Here is a 20,064-nt window from a genome sequence, read left to right as displayed (position 1 = left end):
ATGTATATTATAATGTATATATATTATATATTATATTGCTCAATATAATATATATATTCTATAGAGGATAGTATGTATGATGTATTGGCCAATTCTTCAAGGTATCTTTTTCATTGAATGGATCACAGTATACTCTGCATCTCCACTCTTTATTTTTCAATAACATTACTTTTTAACTGAAAATGACAGAAAGGTTAGGGGTACCTGTGTATCATTTAGTTATATGCCAGTTCTGACTTTCTTAACTGTTTCTGTTAAAATTTAAAAAAATAATAATAATAATTAGTCTGACAATCATTAATGGCTCTGGTTATGCTAATAACTTAGACATTATTTTTCATTATCACTACAAATAAGTTATTACTATCAATCACTATCAATACATATTCAAGCAGTCAGTCCTTAACATTTGTGCCCTAAATTTTATGTAAGTATAAAAACCCATGGATTTGATTTTGTATAGATAGTAATGATACCATTGATAGTTGACAAGATTACATGACCAAACTCAAGACCTCTTTAGCAAGGGAAGCTAGAATTGAAGTGGGTATATTTTTCTTCTATTCTATCTTCTCTTCTCTTCCCCTCCCAACTTCCAGTTTGAGATCTTAGCCTCTAATACGATCACTTAGTTTCTAGACAGTTCCCAATCCTTGTTCTCTTATACCTAGATTACATGATGTAAAATCCTTCAGGTGTTATTACTCTCCCAGGCCACAGTACTACCTTCATCTGGATTTTTTTCCTTGCTTTGCTGCTTCTTTTCTCACATGTCAGAGCAGTCTTTCCCCAGCTTGAGGTTATGTTTTTTCCAATGACCATTAATTAGTGACTTGTTTACAGTTCTGGAGCTCCTGCTTTCAAATTGTGCCCATAACTTTCAAGGTCTGCACTGCTATCCAGTGCTTAAACTGGATTTATATCATCATCCTAACCTTGCTCTGTTAACCACTGGTCTTGTTTACAACACAGACATTTAACCTGTTCTAGATTCTCCTTTGTTCCTGAAGTCCCTTCCTTTGGATTTCTTCGGCTTTCATCTGCTTTTAAAAGCAATTTGAAGGGTAGGGTTTTGTTGTCAATGGTGTTACCTTCATGAGGATTAATATCTTGTATAAGTAACCATAAAAAAAATAGGTGTTTGGGGGATATTACTGACTTTTTTGCATTCAGGAAAGAAAAAAAAATATTTTAGAGAGAGAGAGAAATATGAATTTTATCTACCTTATGTTAGTTGAGTCAGTAAGTTGCATATAGCACACTATATGTATGACATCAGGTTTGTCTAGCACTACATAGGTCATATTAACCCAAAAGGAAGATGATCCCAAATTTAAGGTAACTTTTAATTTTTATCTTCAGGAAAATAATATTATTTCCCTTCTGAGTGAATACAATAATTTCACCAGTAGTAATTGACACTTAATGCAAACATGGGAACTGAGGTGGTCCGAAAATATGCTAGCCTTCTCATGAACTCTAATCATCTTCCTTAGCCTTTTTTTTGCCTTTGGTATACGTGTGACAACTTAGGCATCTAGATGATAGCTTATATGCTGTCATCCATACCTCTGCATGAAACTGCCTTTGAAGTACTGTTACGCCAAGTTCAGCACTGATATGGTCATTTTCTAAAATTACATAAATACAGATAGTGTCTGATAAGCTTTCATAAAGATTTCATGTTTTTTATATGTCAATTATAAATATTTATACTAATATATTCTAAATAGTAAAATATATCCAGTATTTTATGAATTTGCTGAAAAAGAAAGGTAGGCTTTATAATACAGATTTGAACCTCTGCTAATAAGACCATATTTTTTTGTTATTTATGTGGAATTGCTTGACTTATTCTCTTAAAAATATTTTTTTTTGAGACTTGAAGCTTAACCTAATGTCAGATCCAAATCCTTGTAAATTATAGTTTATTAAAATTCTGCATCTCTACTTTACATTTTAGATAGCGATGCTTATGTGGCCTAATTATCACAGCTTAAATGGTTCACTGTTATAAGAGGCTAAGTCTGAAGTTCACATAATAAAAATGAGTTCCAGATTTTCCTCTCAGCTCCATCCTAACTTGAAAAGTATATGCAATCCAGTAAAAATTTTGAACATTCAAGCAATGATGATATTTGATATTTTGAAATTTATGGTAATAAAATCTGCCCTCTAAAAACTGCCTGGGATACCAAGTGGTATTCATCATGAGATGCTTTGTCAATAACATTGCTTTACTTCCTTTTGTGAAGCCAGTTCAAACTATCCCATAGTATCATTCCAAAGGTAAATAACCAGTGAAAGGGGGATCTTTATGTAAATGCCACTTGTCTGCATACCATTAAAATTCAGATACATACTTTCTTGTGCTGTTCAGATTCTCAGTAGAAAGCATACCAATCAATTATTTTGATCTTATCACAGTGTAAAGAATCCTATAACTGTGATAACACAAGCTAAATTTATTGTAACGTAATTGAGAACTCCATCATTGTGGCATCCTCATTGTGTCTTACTTTGAATACTATTTAAGTTACAAGCCACTCTAATCAGTGATTATTTACAAAGGATGCCCTTTCCTATGCAAAAGCAATGAAGTGATGCCAAAATGATCTTAACATTCTAGATTGGAAATCTGATGCTTAGTTTGTTTTCAGTGTTGTTACTCAGTTTCACTTCTATCACAGCTAACTGGTTTTAAAACCATGTTTCAGTTATTTAGATAGTTATACTTAATCTGCAGCCAATTTTGCATCATTTCTTTTTGCAGAGCTTTTATACTGTTTATTTGTTTGGGGAAAAAAGAAGTCCACTTTTCACAGACTTGAGAGGAGTGCTTTAGGTTTTGATTCTTTAAACGTTTACTTTATTACTCTGCTAACTAATGAAAACATTCGTATTTCACAACTTATGTACTGTTTGGAAAACAAAAAGGCACCGTGGACAGCACTGACAGTATAAACAACGAAAACCATAAATGTAATAAAGTAATTAAAATTCTGATTCCATCAGGTAAAATGCTTGCTTTTGAAATAAAACAACTGAACTACCTATATTAATAGGTACCCCCAAAGGCCCTATTTCCCCTCTGAAGATCAAGTTCAGAAGGCTTCAATTTTATTAATTTTATCTCATTGAGAAAGGAGAATCAATAGTTCTTAATAGTATTCCTTCCATCGAAGAGGAGTGATGGACTGAAAATGTTGCAGATTATAAAGATCTGCTTCAGTTCCATAACAACTAAAACATCATCAGTGTTTTTTAATGTGTTTGTAATCTGTTTGGTTTTTTAAAAAAATATGTTCGTGGGGCTATTTTCCCCCAAACCACAAGTTCTGGACAACAGTAGGATTATTTCTGGATTTTATAGGTTTACGTAGGTATGTCTTTTGCAATGAAATTTACTGTGAAGTAGGCAAAAGATGTTATAATACTATGTATGAAGAAATCCTAAGAGTATATTAGTATCTAACAATTATTTTGTGTAAGGGCTTTCTAGGGAGTTCCCCCTTTCAGAATTTCATGTGCTCCCTTCATCTCAATTTCTCCCTAGTGATGATAACTTTCTAGTTGTCCCCTGACTGCCTTCACTGGTTCTCAGATGGATCCTCTTCACCAAAAGAATTCCTGAGGTAACGTTTTTGCTATTGAGATTTATTCTCCAGGACCACAGTAGCCATGAAGACAAAGCAGGATAAATATGTTCCGTAACTAAGAACCACAACTTTTTCTCTTAAGTTAAATAACAATGAGTAGAAACAGCTTTGGGACCATATATAGTTGTCTAGTCAGCATTTACTAATAGTTTGTGGACAGTAAACAGTAAGCTCATGACAAGCTTGGATAGTTAGATCTAATTTTGTTTTATACCTCTTAAAAAAAAAAAAAAAAGAAAAAAAAAAAAAAGAAAGAAATTCCATGCATGAGGAACTAGTTGTGACAGAAATTGACCAGAAGTCCACAGGAAAGGAGATGTGAACTGATAATGGAGCTTGGTTTTTAGCTGCGATTGTATTCTGGCAGTAGAACACAAATCTGGGTAAATTATTGAGAGTAAATGTTCCCTCAAGAATATTTGTCTTGAATATTTGTATTGGAAACTGATACAGAGAATTATAAAAATACAGGCATGTTCTGCTGAAAAAAAAAAAAAAATAGCCTGAAAAACAATGTGTGATATATCTGCAGAGGCCACATTAAAAGCTGAGATACAGCAAAACCCCATCAGGTCTCACACTGTAGGATGTTCAGGGAATTAGATGTCTGTAGTGCAAAAAAAAAGTATAACTGATCTGAGTGTATATTAATTAAAAAACAACAACTAGTAGTCACAAGACATATTCTAACAAGATCTCAAAGGTGCTAAATCTTCTGAAGCATGGAGGTGTAGATCATGCACTTGTTGGTAACCCAAGGGCACAGAATGCAGCAGTAACTGTTCATTTGTACGAAGTATTAGTACTAAGCTCCAGAAGAACAAAAAGTTTAGCAGAAGCAATTATTATTTCTGAAAATTTTACTTAGAAGTGCAACCTATGGAGATAGGTGCTGAAAGGCTACTAATTTGGGAAACTGAGGTTTATATAAAGCCCCTGGGGAGAAAAAAAAAAAAAAAAAAAGCAATATTTGAGAGAGAGAAAAGTAGTCAAAATGAACAGAACTCTTGGAACAAAAAATGTACAGACATTATTTACCCTTATTCTCATAATATTTGCCATTTATATTGTAGCAGTAAAATTTCTAAACAAATACATAAAAAATGATTGAAACTTAAAATGACATACCATTAAAAACAACGGCAATCTCTGGAGCCATTTTAGGGATTAAGACTAACATTTAGTAGAAATGCAGATATTAGGTTTTGGATTAAGCAGGCATTTCCTACTCCAATATAGGAGACTCCGTAAGAGGGATACATTAGAGTCCTCTTTAAACTTATACTTGCACTACATGTAAATGCTTTTTGTTCTTTCTTTCTTCCTTTTTTTTTTTCTTCCCCTTTGAATCATCAGAAGTTTCTTCTCTCCAGTGGCAAAGTTGGGGAGGAATCAATATACTTATGAAGGCACTGGAGCCTATGCTTTATTTTTCATTTCCTTAGTCTAGGGCTGTAAAAAAGCCAAGAACCTCTTCTGCCATTGTCGGAAAGCTTGCAGAAGAGAAGGTCACGTTTCTGACTCTTCCTTTAAACTGAGTCTGTTGCTGCTTCTGTTTCTATTCAGTTCATTGTGACACTTATCTTCACTCAGCGATACTTCAGTGGTTCTACAGAAGTACAATTTTGTTGCTGCATACCAAAATATTTGTTTTCTGAAGCCTGCTGCCAGAAGTTACTATTAAATGCAAGTACAAATTCTGAGTCATAAACTGCTGGAGACCAAGACAGCATTCTGTGAAGTCATTGCATATCTATCTTGTCCTCTTTATAGATGTTATATGTATATGTATAGATAGATGATATATATATATATCTTTGCTGTTGACTACCAATAGACAAATGCAGGACTAGGTGGCCCTTTGATCTGATGCTCCTGGCTATTCTTGTGCATTTATAGCAGCTAAATAGAAAGGCTCTTGCCTACAAAAAGCTGCATGGAAGCTTTCCTGTGCCTAAGCTCAGTTCTGTTACCAGTCTGAATGTTCCCACTCTACAAGTGACAAATTATATAACTTTTAAAGTTCCTTCAGGCCCTCATCTCTGTAGCACAGCTGTCAGTGTGAGTGATCATTGTGTATATTTTCTGATTTATTGGTTGTTTATAAATTTGAATGGAAATAGTAATGTCTTTCCCTGTGCTCAATGAACTCCTTCAAAGGCACACAGTAACAAAGAAACAGATGTTCGTACACACCCCCACATATATGAGAATATCTGTAGCTGAATATAATATAAGAAACTAATTTCACATAAAAATGCAAATAGAGTGGTTCTAACTGCTTTCTAAATGAAACTGTAATTGACAAGTCTCTGCTAATAGATTTTTTTTCCTCACTCCCTGAAACAACATCACTGGAAATACTAGTTCTTGGCTGGTCTGAAAAACAGATTGATTGCATTCTTGCCAGTGTCATTGGAGTTGAAGCTGTGTTGTGTAAAGAAAACAGAGAAGTCATATATCAACAGTAAAAATTTATTGACTGACCTCTTTGTATGTAGCTGATTTTGTTCTGTTATGATGGTCTGTTTAATTAGGAGTAATCAAATAGAAGTATCTAAATCTTTTTTATTTTTATGAATTTATCAGTTTTATTTTTTTTTTTCTGTTGAAAAGGCAGAATATCCCTAATAAATAGAAAAGGGGTCATCTTTTTTTTTTTGTTCTTAATATTTCTAAAAATATAGCACACTAGTAAGAATATTGTGCAGTTTTGCACGCTAGAGAACAGGTCTGTATGGAGATAAGCCATTTCATTTTCAGACCTATTTTTAGCGTCTTAGGATTTAGTGGAACAGTAAGCTACTTTTTATTGTAGCCATGTTTAGAGTTTCTGTTGTAGGTGGGCAACCTGTTCTAATGTTTGACTACTATCAATAGAGAAAAAAGATACACAGTTAAATGCAATTTCTTGTATTTCAGTTTGTTCCTATTAACTACTAATCTGTCTCTGGGCACCTCTCTGATGAGCCTGGCTCAGCCTTCTTTACACCGCACCCATGCCCCCATCTTCTCTAGGCTGAACAGTCCCAGATCACAGCATTTCCTCGTAGCAGAGATGCTCCAGGCCCTTATCTTCTTGGCCCTTGACTGAATTTGCTTAATTATGTGCCTCTTTTGTTCTGGGGACCCCAGAGCTGGACCGAACACTCCAGGTTCACCTCACCAGTGCTAGGGAAAGGATCACCTGTCTTGACATGCTGGCAATGTTCTACCTTGGCCTTCTTTGCCTCAAAGGCACACTGCTCATTCATGGTCAATATGTTGGCCACCAGAATTCAACACACACCTTTTTTGGTTTTTGTTTGTTTATTTGTTTGTTTTTCCTGAAAAGCTGCTTTATAACTGGTGGGCCCCTGCCTGCACTGGTATATGCCTCACCAGATGATGCAGGTTTTTCCATTTTCCTTTGCTGAATTTCATTAAGATTCCTCCGTTCCTTCCTATTTCTCAAGGTTCCTCTGAATGGGGACACAGCTATATACTCTGTCAACCTTTCATCTGAATTTCGCACCATATGAAAACTTGCACACCACTTCATTGCTGTGGAATTCTGTTTATTCTTCTGTAAGTCCAATTTCCCTCAGGAAATCTTTTTGTGGATGTCTCTCAGAAGAGCTTGCTGTGGCAAACTCCGTATTGGATCTAGAATCAATATCATTGATTCTGGACAACCTCAGTGGAAAGGAGATTTACAGTTCCTATCTTCTGTTGTCACAGAAAGAAGAATGTAACCTGCATAATCATGATGAACATGATTTTATATACTTGTCACAAAGTTCAAGATTAAGATGATTTCACTCTTGGTCCCATTATTTAAATGGAAATTTGGGATCCAAATGAGATGCAGAAATAGGCATCATACATCACATCATTAAGTATTTATTTTAATCACTTGTACAGAACCACTTCTAAAACCACATTTTACCTTTTGGTTTTCTATGGTCTGAATTGTCTTATGGGAGTTAAAATGATGGTGTTACCAACCTTTATTTCAACAAATGATCTTTAAGGGTTTGTGAAGGATGAAAGCTTTCTTTGCATTTTGCTTGTTGTGAACTCTTTGGAACTTGGGTCAAACTTTCATTCATAGGCTCAGAGTCAAAATCTATTTGTGTACAATAAAAGCACTATATGACAACTAAATGATGAGACAATTTTAGCAAGAGCAAACAAGACAGAATGAAACCCAATCTCTGCAGCGAGAAGGTTTAACAAGAAGAAGTAGGTGCATTAGTCATTAGGTGAATTCGTACTTTCTTATGTGATAATTTCTAGGGCTTTGAAGCACTAGCAAACACTTACTACTTTGTGTTGGGCATCAGTAAGAAACATACCTCTTCTGATTCTGGACTAGGCTGTTTCTGTGATTCCAGTGAGGTATATACTCATGTTTCTTGGGAGGGCTAGGCTTTTGCCTGAAGTCACCTCTGAGGAAAGACAAGTGAATACTGATATTCCTGGCAGAAGCTGGATTTAATACTAGTTAAATATAAAGGGAACGGTCATTTCAGCCAGTCCATCCAAGGCATACTTGGCAGCTATTTCAACTTAGCATCTGTACACCAGATTTTTTTTTTCCTCACTGTAACATTTTTCCTCACTGTAACAAGTGTTCAGTTTTGGGCCCCTCAGTAGGACATTGAGGCCCTGGAATGTGTCCAGAGAAGGGCTATGAAGCTGGTGAAGAGCCTGGAACACAAGTAATGAGGAGTGGTTGAGGGAAGTGGGGTTCTTTAGTCTGGAGAAGAGGAGGCTCAGGGGAGACCTTATTGCTCTCTACAATTGTCTGAAAGAAAGGTATGGGGAGCTGGGGATTGGCCTCTTGCAGATAACTAGTGATAGGACTAGAGAGAATGGCCTCAAATTACTGCAGGGGTGGTTTAGGTCGGAAATGAGGAGACATTTATTAGAAGATGCAGTCAGGCATTGGAACGGGTTGCCCAGGGATGTGGTGGCATCACTGTCCCTGGGGGTGTTCAAGGAAAGGCTGGACGTGGTACTTAGGGATATGGTTTAGTGGGTGATATTAGTGGTGGGGGGATGGTTGGACCAGATGATCTTGAAGGTCTTTTCCAACCTTAATTATTCTATGTTTCTAAGATTCTCACAAGGGTTTATATAAGGGTCAAAGGAACCCCTGTGCTGTGTTATGAATTATTACTCTAGTCTGTGCACCATTACTGAAATACCATCTAATAGCAATATATTCCTTCACTTGCCTATTAATGAAGATTATCTGATTGGTGGCATGGCTTTTGCCAGAAAAAGTTGAAGGCCTTAAGGCAAATGCAAGTTGAAGTCTGTACACATTCTGCATTTTCTGGACAAACCTAACCTTCACATCCACCGCAATTTCTGTACAAGTTTATGTCTGAATTTCACTGGGGCGAGGAGTGTGAGGTTAGGGGGGTCATGTTGACACACGGTTTGAAACCTTCCCTTCTCTGGACATTGATTTCTTTGTATTTTTATATTGACAATATAAAGTCTCCATAAAGTCTTCTGACCCCTGTTCATGTAAAAGGCTGAGAGGTCTAGAAGTTATATGTCAGTAGTACGAATTTTTCACTGAATCTGTTTGTCTGAGAATCTGAGAATGAAAAGATGGAACCACTTCCACACACTGGAGCTCGCTTCTGAATTGAGGACTTCAATTATCTCCCTCTCATGGATCTGCTTCTCTGCTCCCCAGAGCTTAAATCATCAAACTCTATACCATTGCTCAAGTTTTCCTCTTGTGATATTCGGAAAACAGTCCTTCCATTTTTCACTCAGATGGAAACCTTTAATTAGACGGGCATTGCTTTGTACTGTTTGCAATCGATCATTATGCAACAAACATATAGTAGAGCACTTAAAAGAGAAAAAAATATATATATTTTATTATATATACTTTGTTATTTTTTTTTTCCTAAATCTCTCCCTAATATATCTGACCTTAATTATATCCTTAGCTGAAGAGAAAGACAAATTAAGGTGTTGTGGTTTCACACTGACGGACAGTTAAGCTCCACCATGCTGTTTTCTTACTCACCCTCCTCAAAAGAACAGGGGGAGAAAATACGATGAAAAAAGGCTCATGGATAAGGACGTGGAGATCAGAACACAGAGATAAAGACAGAGAAATCACTCACCAATTCCTATCACAGGCAAAACAGACTCAGAATAAGGGAGGTTAATGTAATTTGTTGCCTATTGCTAATAGACTACGGCAGTGATAACTAAAACCATACTAAAATCCCCTGATCCCCAGGCCCCCTGCTCCTGCGTGGGCTCCTCTCCATGGGCTGCAGCTCTGGCCTGGGGCCTGCTCCTGCAGGGGCTCTCCATGGGCCGCAGCCTCCTCCAGGCCACATCCACCTGCTCCACCGGGGGCTCCTCCACCCATGGGGGGGCTGCAGTGTGGAGATCTGCTCCATGTGGGACCCATGGGCTGCAGGGGGACAGCCTGCTCCACCAGGGACCTCTCCACAGGCTGCAGGGGAACTTCTGCTGGGTGCCTGGAGCACCTCCTACCCTCCTGCACTGATCTTGAGGGCTGCTGGTCTTGAGGGCTGTTTCCCTCAGCATTTTCTCTCTCTCCTCTCCCAGCTGCTGTTGCGTAGCAGTTTTTTTCCCTTTCTGAAATCAGCTCTCACAGAGGCATAACCAGTGTTTCTCACTGGCTCGGCTCTGGCCAGCAGCAGATCCCTTTTGGAAATGTCTGGAGCTGGCTCTGATCTGACACCGGACTCTGGGCTCTGCTGGGTTCTTCTCGCAGAGGCCACCCTTGTAGCTCCCTGTCCCGCTACCAAAACCTTGCTGTGTGATTCCAATACATAAGGTCTGGTTTTAATGTATATGTTTATCCAAATCGTAGGGTTTTAATTTCAAATGAGGCTTAGTATTCAGAAGTTGACCTCGGGAGCTTATCCCTTTAGTTACTTACCGTATAAAAGCTGTATTTAATTGCAGTGCCTCAAAATTATATCCTGGGGGAAACTGATAGTCTAAGTTGCTGTAGATGAGTGTTCTAAGTGTGCAGACTGAATAGGTAGTGTCAATAAAAAACATGATACATATATTTTTTTTTTTCTGAAGATTTGTTTGTTTTGTTTTGTTTATTTTGAGTGACTGAATAAAGCTTTGATTCCTTGAAAGAGGAAATAGACATATTATGAGATGTTTTTCTCTTGCTAAAGTGGCCTTCTGGAGCACTAGCATCGAGTATGATGTTTTAGTTTACATTGGACAGTTGCAGGGAAACTGTAAAAAATAAAACATTTTTAATCCACAGTAATCTTGTTGCACCACTCTTACTTTGAAACAATGCTGCTAATGATATTTGTGATTTTTCATGTCATGAACTACTGCTAGTCAAATTACAATATATATCATCTACTGCTTAAAAACTGCATAAAAATGCTGGGCTCGTTACTGCAGTATCTGTTGCTATCATAAGACATTAAAAGTTTTACTGTCAAGCTTATAATAGTGCGCTAAAGGAGAAGCATCTGTAGTATTTTTAAAATTTTTAAAAATATAATTATGAAATTAGGCAGTTTATATCTGACTTGGCACTGAAATGGCAAGGGCACAACTTACCAGCTATTACGGTAAGTTTACTTCTGCTTTAGATAGTATTTAAAAGACAGTTGTATGAGTTTTAATTAGGTATGATATTAAAAAGTATTTAAATCTCCTTTTCCACAACTGAAGGAAAAGAGATTATAAAAGTGTATATTTCTCAAAGGAATTAGTGTGGACTATGCAGCTATCTTCAAGTTGACTGGAATTACTAGTTCTAGAATGTCAAAAGATTGATACACTTGACTAATTAGGAAGCCCTGTGGGACTGGTGACAGCAGTCTGCAGCAGCTTGCGAGAGCTGATTTAAAGGTCCCATAGGAAGTGTTAATATTGAACAATACTTTCCACTCTTACACTATCACAATAGCTGTGTTGTACATTGTTCTCCTAGGGCAATTTAAAAGATTTCTAAAGTACTGCATGGTACACATTCATTTGTTAAAATTTCCATCATATAAACTTGGGCAAGGTTATAGATAGCCAATAACAGAATGGGTATTAACAGCTGCACAACATCACAGAAGGTGTTGAAATCAACTATAGGTTTAGGCATCAAGAAACAGAATTTGGAGCCTAACTGAAAGTGTAGAAGCTTGAAAAACAGGCTTTCTGCATGTTTTGGGTACAGAACATTAAGTATGAATATTTCTATTTGCAATTGTTAAAGGTTCTTCAATATAGCTCTGCACAGTGTAAAATTACTAGAGGTGTGTGGTTTTTTTTTTGTATTTTTTTATTCAAGTTTTATATATGCCATTTATTTTTCTGTGAACTGTTTTGCATGTCAATGAAAACATTAGTCTCTAGTTGAATTTCTGACTACAGTATATTTCAGATAAGTGTGAAAAATAGATGGTACACTTCAATGAATGTGTTCCAGCTATGCAACAAAAAGTTGTTTTTGCAGTATTTTTATTTATTTATTTATTTATTTATTTATTTATTTATTTATTTAATATAGTATAGCCGATTATGCACCAGGTTTTGTACTGAAAACTGTTACGTTTTTGAAATAAGTAGGAATCCATGGTAGTCATGGAAAGGCTTAAAAAGGAAAACGGTAACATGCTGAAATAGGATTGAAAGCAATTTTATTTTTTCTGTTACTCCTACTGCCTAAAACAAAGTTTATGAACTCTTCTTCTATAAACATTGATGGTATTTTGGGGATTGTGATATTACTGAGTCTTTTTTGAATTGCTGTCTCTCAAAATGTTTTTAAACTTTCCTCCAACATTCTTGTACTTTAATGTAACTAACAGTTTCTTCCTCAAGCATCACTTTGGGTTGAAATACTCAGAGTGTTTTCATTTGAGACATGAATATTAGAGGGTTGCATGAGACCAGATGGAAAAAGGAAAGGGGAGGGGGTGGAACACACAACAACAGGAAGCTGAATATATGATCTGAGTAATTTTTAAGGTATGTTCCAATTAGTAGCTGTATGTTCCAATTAGTAGCTGTGCTGGTTGCACTGGTCATGAGAGAACAAACTTCAGTGTAGTAAAGCATATTATACTATATTCAAAGGAAGAGAAAAATCAGTATTTCGGTCTTCACGTTTATTCTATATCTGCCATGTATTGCACAGAAAATAAACGAGCTTAAACATTATACAAAATTGTAAACTATTTGCTAATTTTCCATTATTTCTGCTTGTATATAGAGGTAAGCACTTTAAGTTAACTGGTCCAGTAGTTTGGACTAGAGAAAAGAGTATAACTAAGGATGTTCACAGATTAGAGTTTTGTCATTTTGAGGACCAGTATCTTGGGGTAGTAGGAAGGAAGAGTGTTCTCCTTAGGGGAATACTTTTAGGAAATTCAAAACCTGAAAACAAAATCATTCTCTAAAATACCTTTGTAGAATTAGCAAAAATTAAAAAATGGCTAAAAGCTCAAGTGAAAGGAACAGAAGTACTAATGAAGTGCACTTTGTTATGTGGTAATGCAATTGTACAAAAACAGCTTTAAAAAAATATTTTTAGTCTCTATGGAAGCAATGAAGTAGCTGCTGATGTTATAGAAAAAATGTCAAAATGTTTAAGAAAATCTAATTTAATTTTGAATCAATGTTATAGAACATCTGTTGTGAGCTTTACATATGTTTATATGTGTATTTCTCTGGAGTTTTTGAAAATAGAAACTCTTATTACCTTTAATGAAATAGTTACCACCATTTGGCTCTAAGTCATATCTGAAGATCATTTTTCTTGTGGGCAGGAAAGCTCAAATTTTGAGACAAGGACTGTGTTTGGTTGGTGGTTGTTTTTTTAACTAATGATTTGCATATCTCAGTTCACAAAATCTCGTGCCTCTTTCTGGAATGCTTTCTTCTTTGGCTTGTGAATGATATCCAGGCTTAGATTCTTGGAAGCCAAATTAGATTAAACACTTGACTCTGTAGAGTAATGAAAGTAAATATGTTGTTTCTAGAATGTCATGTTCATAATTTGGCCCATGCTGATTTGACAGTTCTTTGTCAGGCCATCCTGTCTGTAACTTTGAACTTCTTTTGTCTTATTTATTTATTTTGTTGTCCTTGAAACCACATACCTTAGAAAGATGATAGAATTCTTTAAGCCTTAACAAAAGATGGAATTCCTTTAAAGAAGGGAAACAAATAGAAATAGTATTTGGAAGAAACATTTCTCCTAATAGTTTTCCCCATATTCAAATCTAGAAGGTTGTCTTCCTTCCTTACTTGTAGTCCATCACTTTCAGAATTCCTTAAATCGGTAGTATCTCTTCTCTAGCTAGATCAGATTCTGATCTGAATATTACTGTTACCAATAACTGCAGAATCATGTGATGTGTCTGACTGTATCCAAGGTGTATGTTGACCTTGGGAGTTTTGCCTAGTGAGGCATAATGAGTTTTCTGTCATGTAATTCTTTATTGCTCTGTGGAGGTTTTTCATCGTATTAGAAATCTGTGGTGGTGTGTTCTTCGTCCTCACGGATGTGGAGACAAGGGGCTAATAAGGTTCAGAAATCTAAGCTTTTCTGATGTTTTTATTTGAGGAAATAAAAGTAAGGTTTTTAATGCTTGCGATTAATTATAATCTCATGGTAACATTCATAATTCTTTCAGGGGAATATTATACATACACATGTGGTACGATGAGTAGAATTTTCCTGAACTACATCAATTATTTAATATTGGCTACAGGTTATTAAATATAAAAGGAAAATGGCTTTTGATTAAAGCTACCTATGGATAACACTCTGTATCCTACCTAGGCCAATATTGTTCCTTCAGCTTCCTGCTGAGAAACAATTTCAACTTTTTATAACAATAACTGAAATGATCTCTTTTGTCTAATATAGCAAATCATTTAAGGGACAGCTCTCAAAAGCTGACATGAAACTGATTATTTGCAGTTGCAAAAGGGTACTGAAATGAAAATATGAGTGAAATGACATTTCATTTAAAACTACAGTAGAGAAAGAATGAATGTGAAATGAATGGAATAAAATTTGGCCTAAATGTAGAGAGGACCAAATCCATTCTGCTTAGTTGTGAGAGAGCTATTGTTAAATGTTAAAAGCCAGGTTAAGTTTGAAATAAGTAGTTTTAGTTCTACCATCAATATCTTCTATTCTTGTTCATTGTTGTTATTATTTATGCTTTGATGTTGCTGTGGTAATCAAAGAGTGTTCCTTCCCTCTCTCTGCTACAGAAGGTGAGGAGACTGGAGTGATGGATAGCCTGCTGGAGGCCTTGCAATCAGGTGCAGCTTTTCGAGACCGAAGGAAAAGGATACCAAGGGCTAAAGGTGAATATTACATTTTACTTTTTACTTTCCAGAAAAAGTTAAAAGTATTATTGGTCCAGTGCTCCGGAACCTAAATGCTGTCGTGTTTAATTCATTTTTTCTGCAGTGACATCTTTCAGGGATGTTCAGGCTGTTTTGCTGTTGTCCGTAGTGCTTTGGAGATCAGTGTACTGAACTTAGCATAGCCAGATTGTTAACTCTCTTCCATACAGCCTTGTGTACTTTACATTTTGGGGGTTTATACTAACAACAGTTGAATGGGGGAGGTAAAAATCATCTTGCCCTGCCAGTGCATCAGATTACTTCACTTATATTAACTGTAGCTATACAACTAGAAATATCTAACTTTAAAATATTTCTGCTTGCTAATGTTGTTGCAATACTCCAGTAACTTTCAGAGAGGTGTTTTATTTCCATTGTTTTCTTGCTTTTGCAGACATACCACAAAATGTCAGTCCAACCACACAGAGGCCTGTGCTGAAAGCTTGTAACCATGGTAATGAACCATATTCATGAATTGCATGCTCTTCTTAACTTAGCTTATGTAGTCGATCTGTGCTTTCAAAAGATTGCTGTGATATTTTATGTTTTCTACATTAGTGGAATATGAAACAGTATTGGAACCTGGTTCTTAAGGTTCACATGGATATTACACCCTTAAACAGTACTTGCTGATTACTTTGCAAATCTCTTCTATCTATTGTAGATTTTTTGTATTTATTTATAATTTGATTACGGTTTAAAATGTAGTACTTTGATCCTTAAGATCCTTAAGAACGATAATGCAGGGATTTTTTTAATAAAAGATTATGAACTGTGTTAGAAAGCAAAGATTGTGGAACATTTCAAATGTTAAGTATTTTTGATACCAAGTTAGAAAACCTTTTCAATTCATTCTGTTTGTCTTGGTTTTCTTGGTAATACAGGTAGTCAGGATATAAGCTATCATTTACCAGTAATTCAGAAGTGATGTATCAGTAAAGAGGAAATTAATCGGTTATTTTATAGTAAAATATTTCTCCAAATATTGAGCATGAGTCTTATGCATGTGTTTATGCATAAACTCCTGAAAAAATCCCACTGAATCAGTAGGACTGCTCCTGTGGATAAAGTTACAGTGAGGGCATTGGTATTTTGTCACTCTGTTAGATAATAGAACATTATTACATTAGCTGTGTTTTAATAAAGCCTGAGGAGTATGGAGCATGTTTTCAGTGGTTCCTAATATAGTGGTCTCAAGAAAAAGTTTTACATAGTATCTCTGTTAAATAAAAATTCGTATTGAAACTTAAAGAAAAAAAATATCTTAATTCTCAGATTTGTAAGCAGAATGCATTCTCTTGATATTTAAATAAACTTCAGAATTTATAAAGCAGATGCCATCACATTGAGGATATTAATTATACTTCATATTTCCTACATATTTATTTCTTAAGTGACTAGAGTAGAAAAAAGAAGATACAGATTTTGTCATTATTAAACACAAAATCAAATAAAATAGAGCTAGAAGGACAGCTGAAAGATAATTTAATTCACTTCTAGGAATTGGCCCAAGGAAGAATGAAGTATATTTGACAGGTGCTTGTCTGGCACATAATATATGGATATTTAAATAATGACTACAGAGCACATCTGAATTTATCCTATAAGTGTTACCGCTTGTAAGAATAGTTATGTTGAATGTTGCTTCTTTTCGGTCCATTCTATCTTTCTATCTCCTCAAGTTGAGGATTTGCTGGTTGATAATTTATTTTGTTAGCGAATCAGAAATTATGTAGGTTGTAATCTATCTAGAATGTATGCTAGACCCTCAGTAGCAAAGCTTGTTTGTTGCCTCACTAAAGTTAGTAGTGTGGCTGATCAAACCAAGAATAATTATAAGGCTTCTTTAATTTTCTGGTATCAAGGAGTTGAGTATTTTATGTAAGTTTTATTTCAGTTTTGTCCTCTTTGTAATTTTTTTTTGCACTTTATGTCTAATGTTGATAAATATGCAATAACCTATTCTTTCTATGTATATATGCATGTTAGGTAATGTATACTATATATGATGGTTTATTTTCCATAGCTCATTTATATATACACTGTATAAGCAAGAAGTCTCTGATTTCAGCTCACTTAAGAAAAAAATGGAATATGTCATTAGACAGAAAGATTGGCTTGCCCTGTCATTGATTTTTTGTTTTTCCCAATGTGAAATTTCAAATGATTGCTAAATTTTATATCAGAGTGCCTACAAAGCCACTAGCTTAAAATATGTAGAAAGTGATAAAGCACTTTTCTTGTTTGCTTCTTCTGATGAGACTAGCAGATTCACTTACAGTGAGTATGCTTTATTAATACACATTGCAGATTCAAACCTACGGTGTACTTCTTCAACTCATAGTGCGGTCAAAAAGAATTACAAGCCAGGAGTTGAAATATCTACCTACTGAATCATTCAGAGTGTAGCAATCTCTATTGGGCAGATGGCATCAAGTTCTAACTAATATATATGTTTAAAAACCAAACAAAAGCTCTTTCATCTAAATTTTTCTAAAAATGTGGAATAGAAATTGTACACCAATGCAGATGGGAGGTAGAAAGAAGTGGCTTCACGTTTCATAGAGAATAGCAAGGGAGAGAATGCCCACTCTGTCCATAGCTGTAATATAAATGGCAGCAGGACGGAAATTTATTTAACTATTGCCATTGTTATCCTCGGTACGATACTGCTCAAAGTAACAAACTACCACTTACTGGTGAGGCTGAAACAAGTTCTATTAAAAAAAATAGAAAAAGAATACAAAGGAGCAAGCCAACACCATATAGCTGTAGAACTGAGAACAGAAATTTCTTCCTTTAATTAAATGGACTGGGAAAAAAAGGAGGAGGAGGAAATTTTGTGAAATGCTAGCCACTGGTTGGCCATTTTTCTCATGATGATCCTTTGGGCTCCACAGAAACCTCTGATAGTATTCAGTTGTTATTTCTGATTTAAAAGGAGTACCGGTTCTCGTTCTGCTTCCCGGGGTGGCCTCTTGGGTGTATTTTATTTTCAGTCCTACTACACTCTTATTAAATAGATCGCCTTTTTTTCCTAACATGGTGTATGTTTTTGTTTTGGTTTGGTTTTGGTCATTTAGTTCTATTCTTATTTCTGTGATCAGAATTGCCTAAAGAATACAAATCTTCTTCACTTGATCTCTATTGATGTTGATATGATTGGTATATCTATTTCTTTTGTTTCCATTAATGCTGTTTTGTTTTGTTTTATTAACAGTTGTATTACATATACACTCAAAACTGCCTGTTAAGGTTGCAGTTAGCTTTAACTGAAAAGAACCACAAGGTGCAGAACTATTGCACTATATGCTTTTTCTGTAATTCCTGTTCATACTACTGTATGACACAAGTAGCATGTTAGTATAGTTTTAGTGTCTTTGTATTTCTGTAAGGTTTTGATTCAGACTCATCTAGAGGGGAAGCTTTTTTATTTTATTAGGAGAGCAGAAGAAAGCACTTAGTTATCAGTCATCAGGATTTTTCACATTAGAAGATCTTTTCAAGCAGCTAATACCTAAGGTTGATCTGGGTTTATCAGTTATTTACAACAACAGTCAAGACACATTAGCAGCTTGCTTGTTTATTTCAAGCTTGTTATGTTCAAATACACATAGCACCATATCCAAGGCAGCTCAGAGCCCATTGCAGCACAGAAAGCTGCATTATTCACTAAGTTTTCAGTCAGGCTTTGCAGCCTGCATCAAGTTCTCTGCTGCTATGGCTACGCATTTATTTGCAGTAACATTAACCAAGGTAATGTTATCTGAAATGCATAAATACAAATTCTAGATACAGCTTTGATTGCACATATATATATCTCAAATGAAGTGCAAAGTGTTTTTCTTTACAAGTAAGTTGTATTCAAAATGCTGTGAGTAAAGAAAAGCTACAGTAAAATGGAAGTAGAAATGCAGGTTGCTTTTTGTGACTGCAAAGGCTGAAAGAAATCTTTCTTTTGCAGTCAGCTAGGTTGTGGACTACACTTACAAAGGTAACAAGAAAGTCTTGCTTCTATTTTAAAAACAAAATTACATTGTAAGGGTTAGTCTTAATTACTGTAGCTTTTTGTTCAGTAAATATATAAACAATAGAATAATTTTCATGTCATATTTAGTCTGAAGCATTTTAAACACCTCTGTTAAATAAAACTCTTGCCCAGCAGTGTCATTCTGGTCCCAATTAAGCTGAAGAAAACCCTTTTTTCATGTTCTGTGTTTTTTTTTTATCTCTTATTCATAATAGAACTGTCATCTGTGGTTCACATTAGTGTCTCTGCTACCTTATTTTGACAATCATAGCTGGCAATGAGCTCAGGCTCATCTTAATTCTTGAAACCAATACTGCAACCACTTGGAGGTCACTGTTTTATTTCAGCATCGCTGTATTTGACAGCATATGATGATAGACATTTGAACCTATTTTTTCCATATTTTTTCTTAAAGTTATGTATGTCGCTGTCTTTTCCATAACTGTATCTAGTGAACATTAGGGATGTACCTAACACTGGAGAAGCACTGAAGCCTGTTAAGATATTTTTTTTCCAGTGCATGTTGCTTAACCCATAGCACTAAAGATGAATTCTTGAACATCACCAGTTCCTCATGGTAGATGCTGTTTTTAAGGCATTATGCATGTTAGCCTGTTCTTTCCATCTGGCTAAATGTTTTTAACTCACATATGGAAAGAAGGTAGAGATTTTATTTTTTTATAAGGATTTGTAAAGGTTTACTCAACAGACTAGTTTCCTCAATGGGAGACTTGGAATATCTAGGCACTGTTATGAAATGGAAACATTTAATAGGATTTCTATTAAAAAAAAAAATACTTCTCAGTTTTCCCATTTTAAGTCCAAAGCTTAACTTCAATATTGGCTTCATAGGTCAAGTAAAATTGCTGCTTATTCTAACAGAAATAATTCCCCTGAAACCATCTGCACTGTTTATAATAAAGAGTTTTTTCCTGGAGCAGACAGCAGAGTTCAAAGAAATTGTGACCATAAGAATCAATTTTG

The 20,064-nt window shown here is 35.4% G+C and overlaps 1 protein-coding gene across 1 annotated transcript in view; it reads left to right on the top strand.

Moving 5' to 3' along the window:
• DIAPH3 (diaphanous related formin 3) overlaps positions 1-20,064 on the top strand; it is a 236,270-nt gene that overhangs the window by 160,684 nt on the left and 55,522 nt on the right. Inside the window, exons 26-27 of the mRNA XM_084520348.1 lie at positions 14,913-15,008; positions 15,445-15,504. Of these exons, the coding sequence (XP_084376474.1) occupies positions 14,913-15,008; positions 15,445-15,504 (156 nt within the window). The remainder of the gene's footprint in view (positions 1-14,912; positions 15,009-15,444; positions 15,505-20,064) is intronic.

Source organism: Aythya ferina (assembly GCF_964211825.1).
Source record: "Aythya ferina genome assembly, chromosome: 1".
NCBI lineage: Eukaryota > Metazoa > Chordata > Aves > Anseriformes > Anatidae > Aythya > Aythya ferina.
The sequence above is the reverse complement of the archived record's forward strand: the minus strand, read 5'-3'. Positions and strand labels throughout refer to the sequence as shown.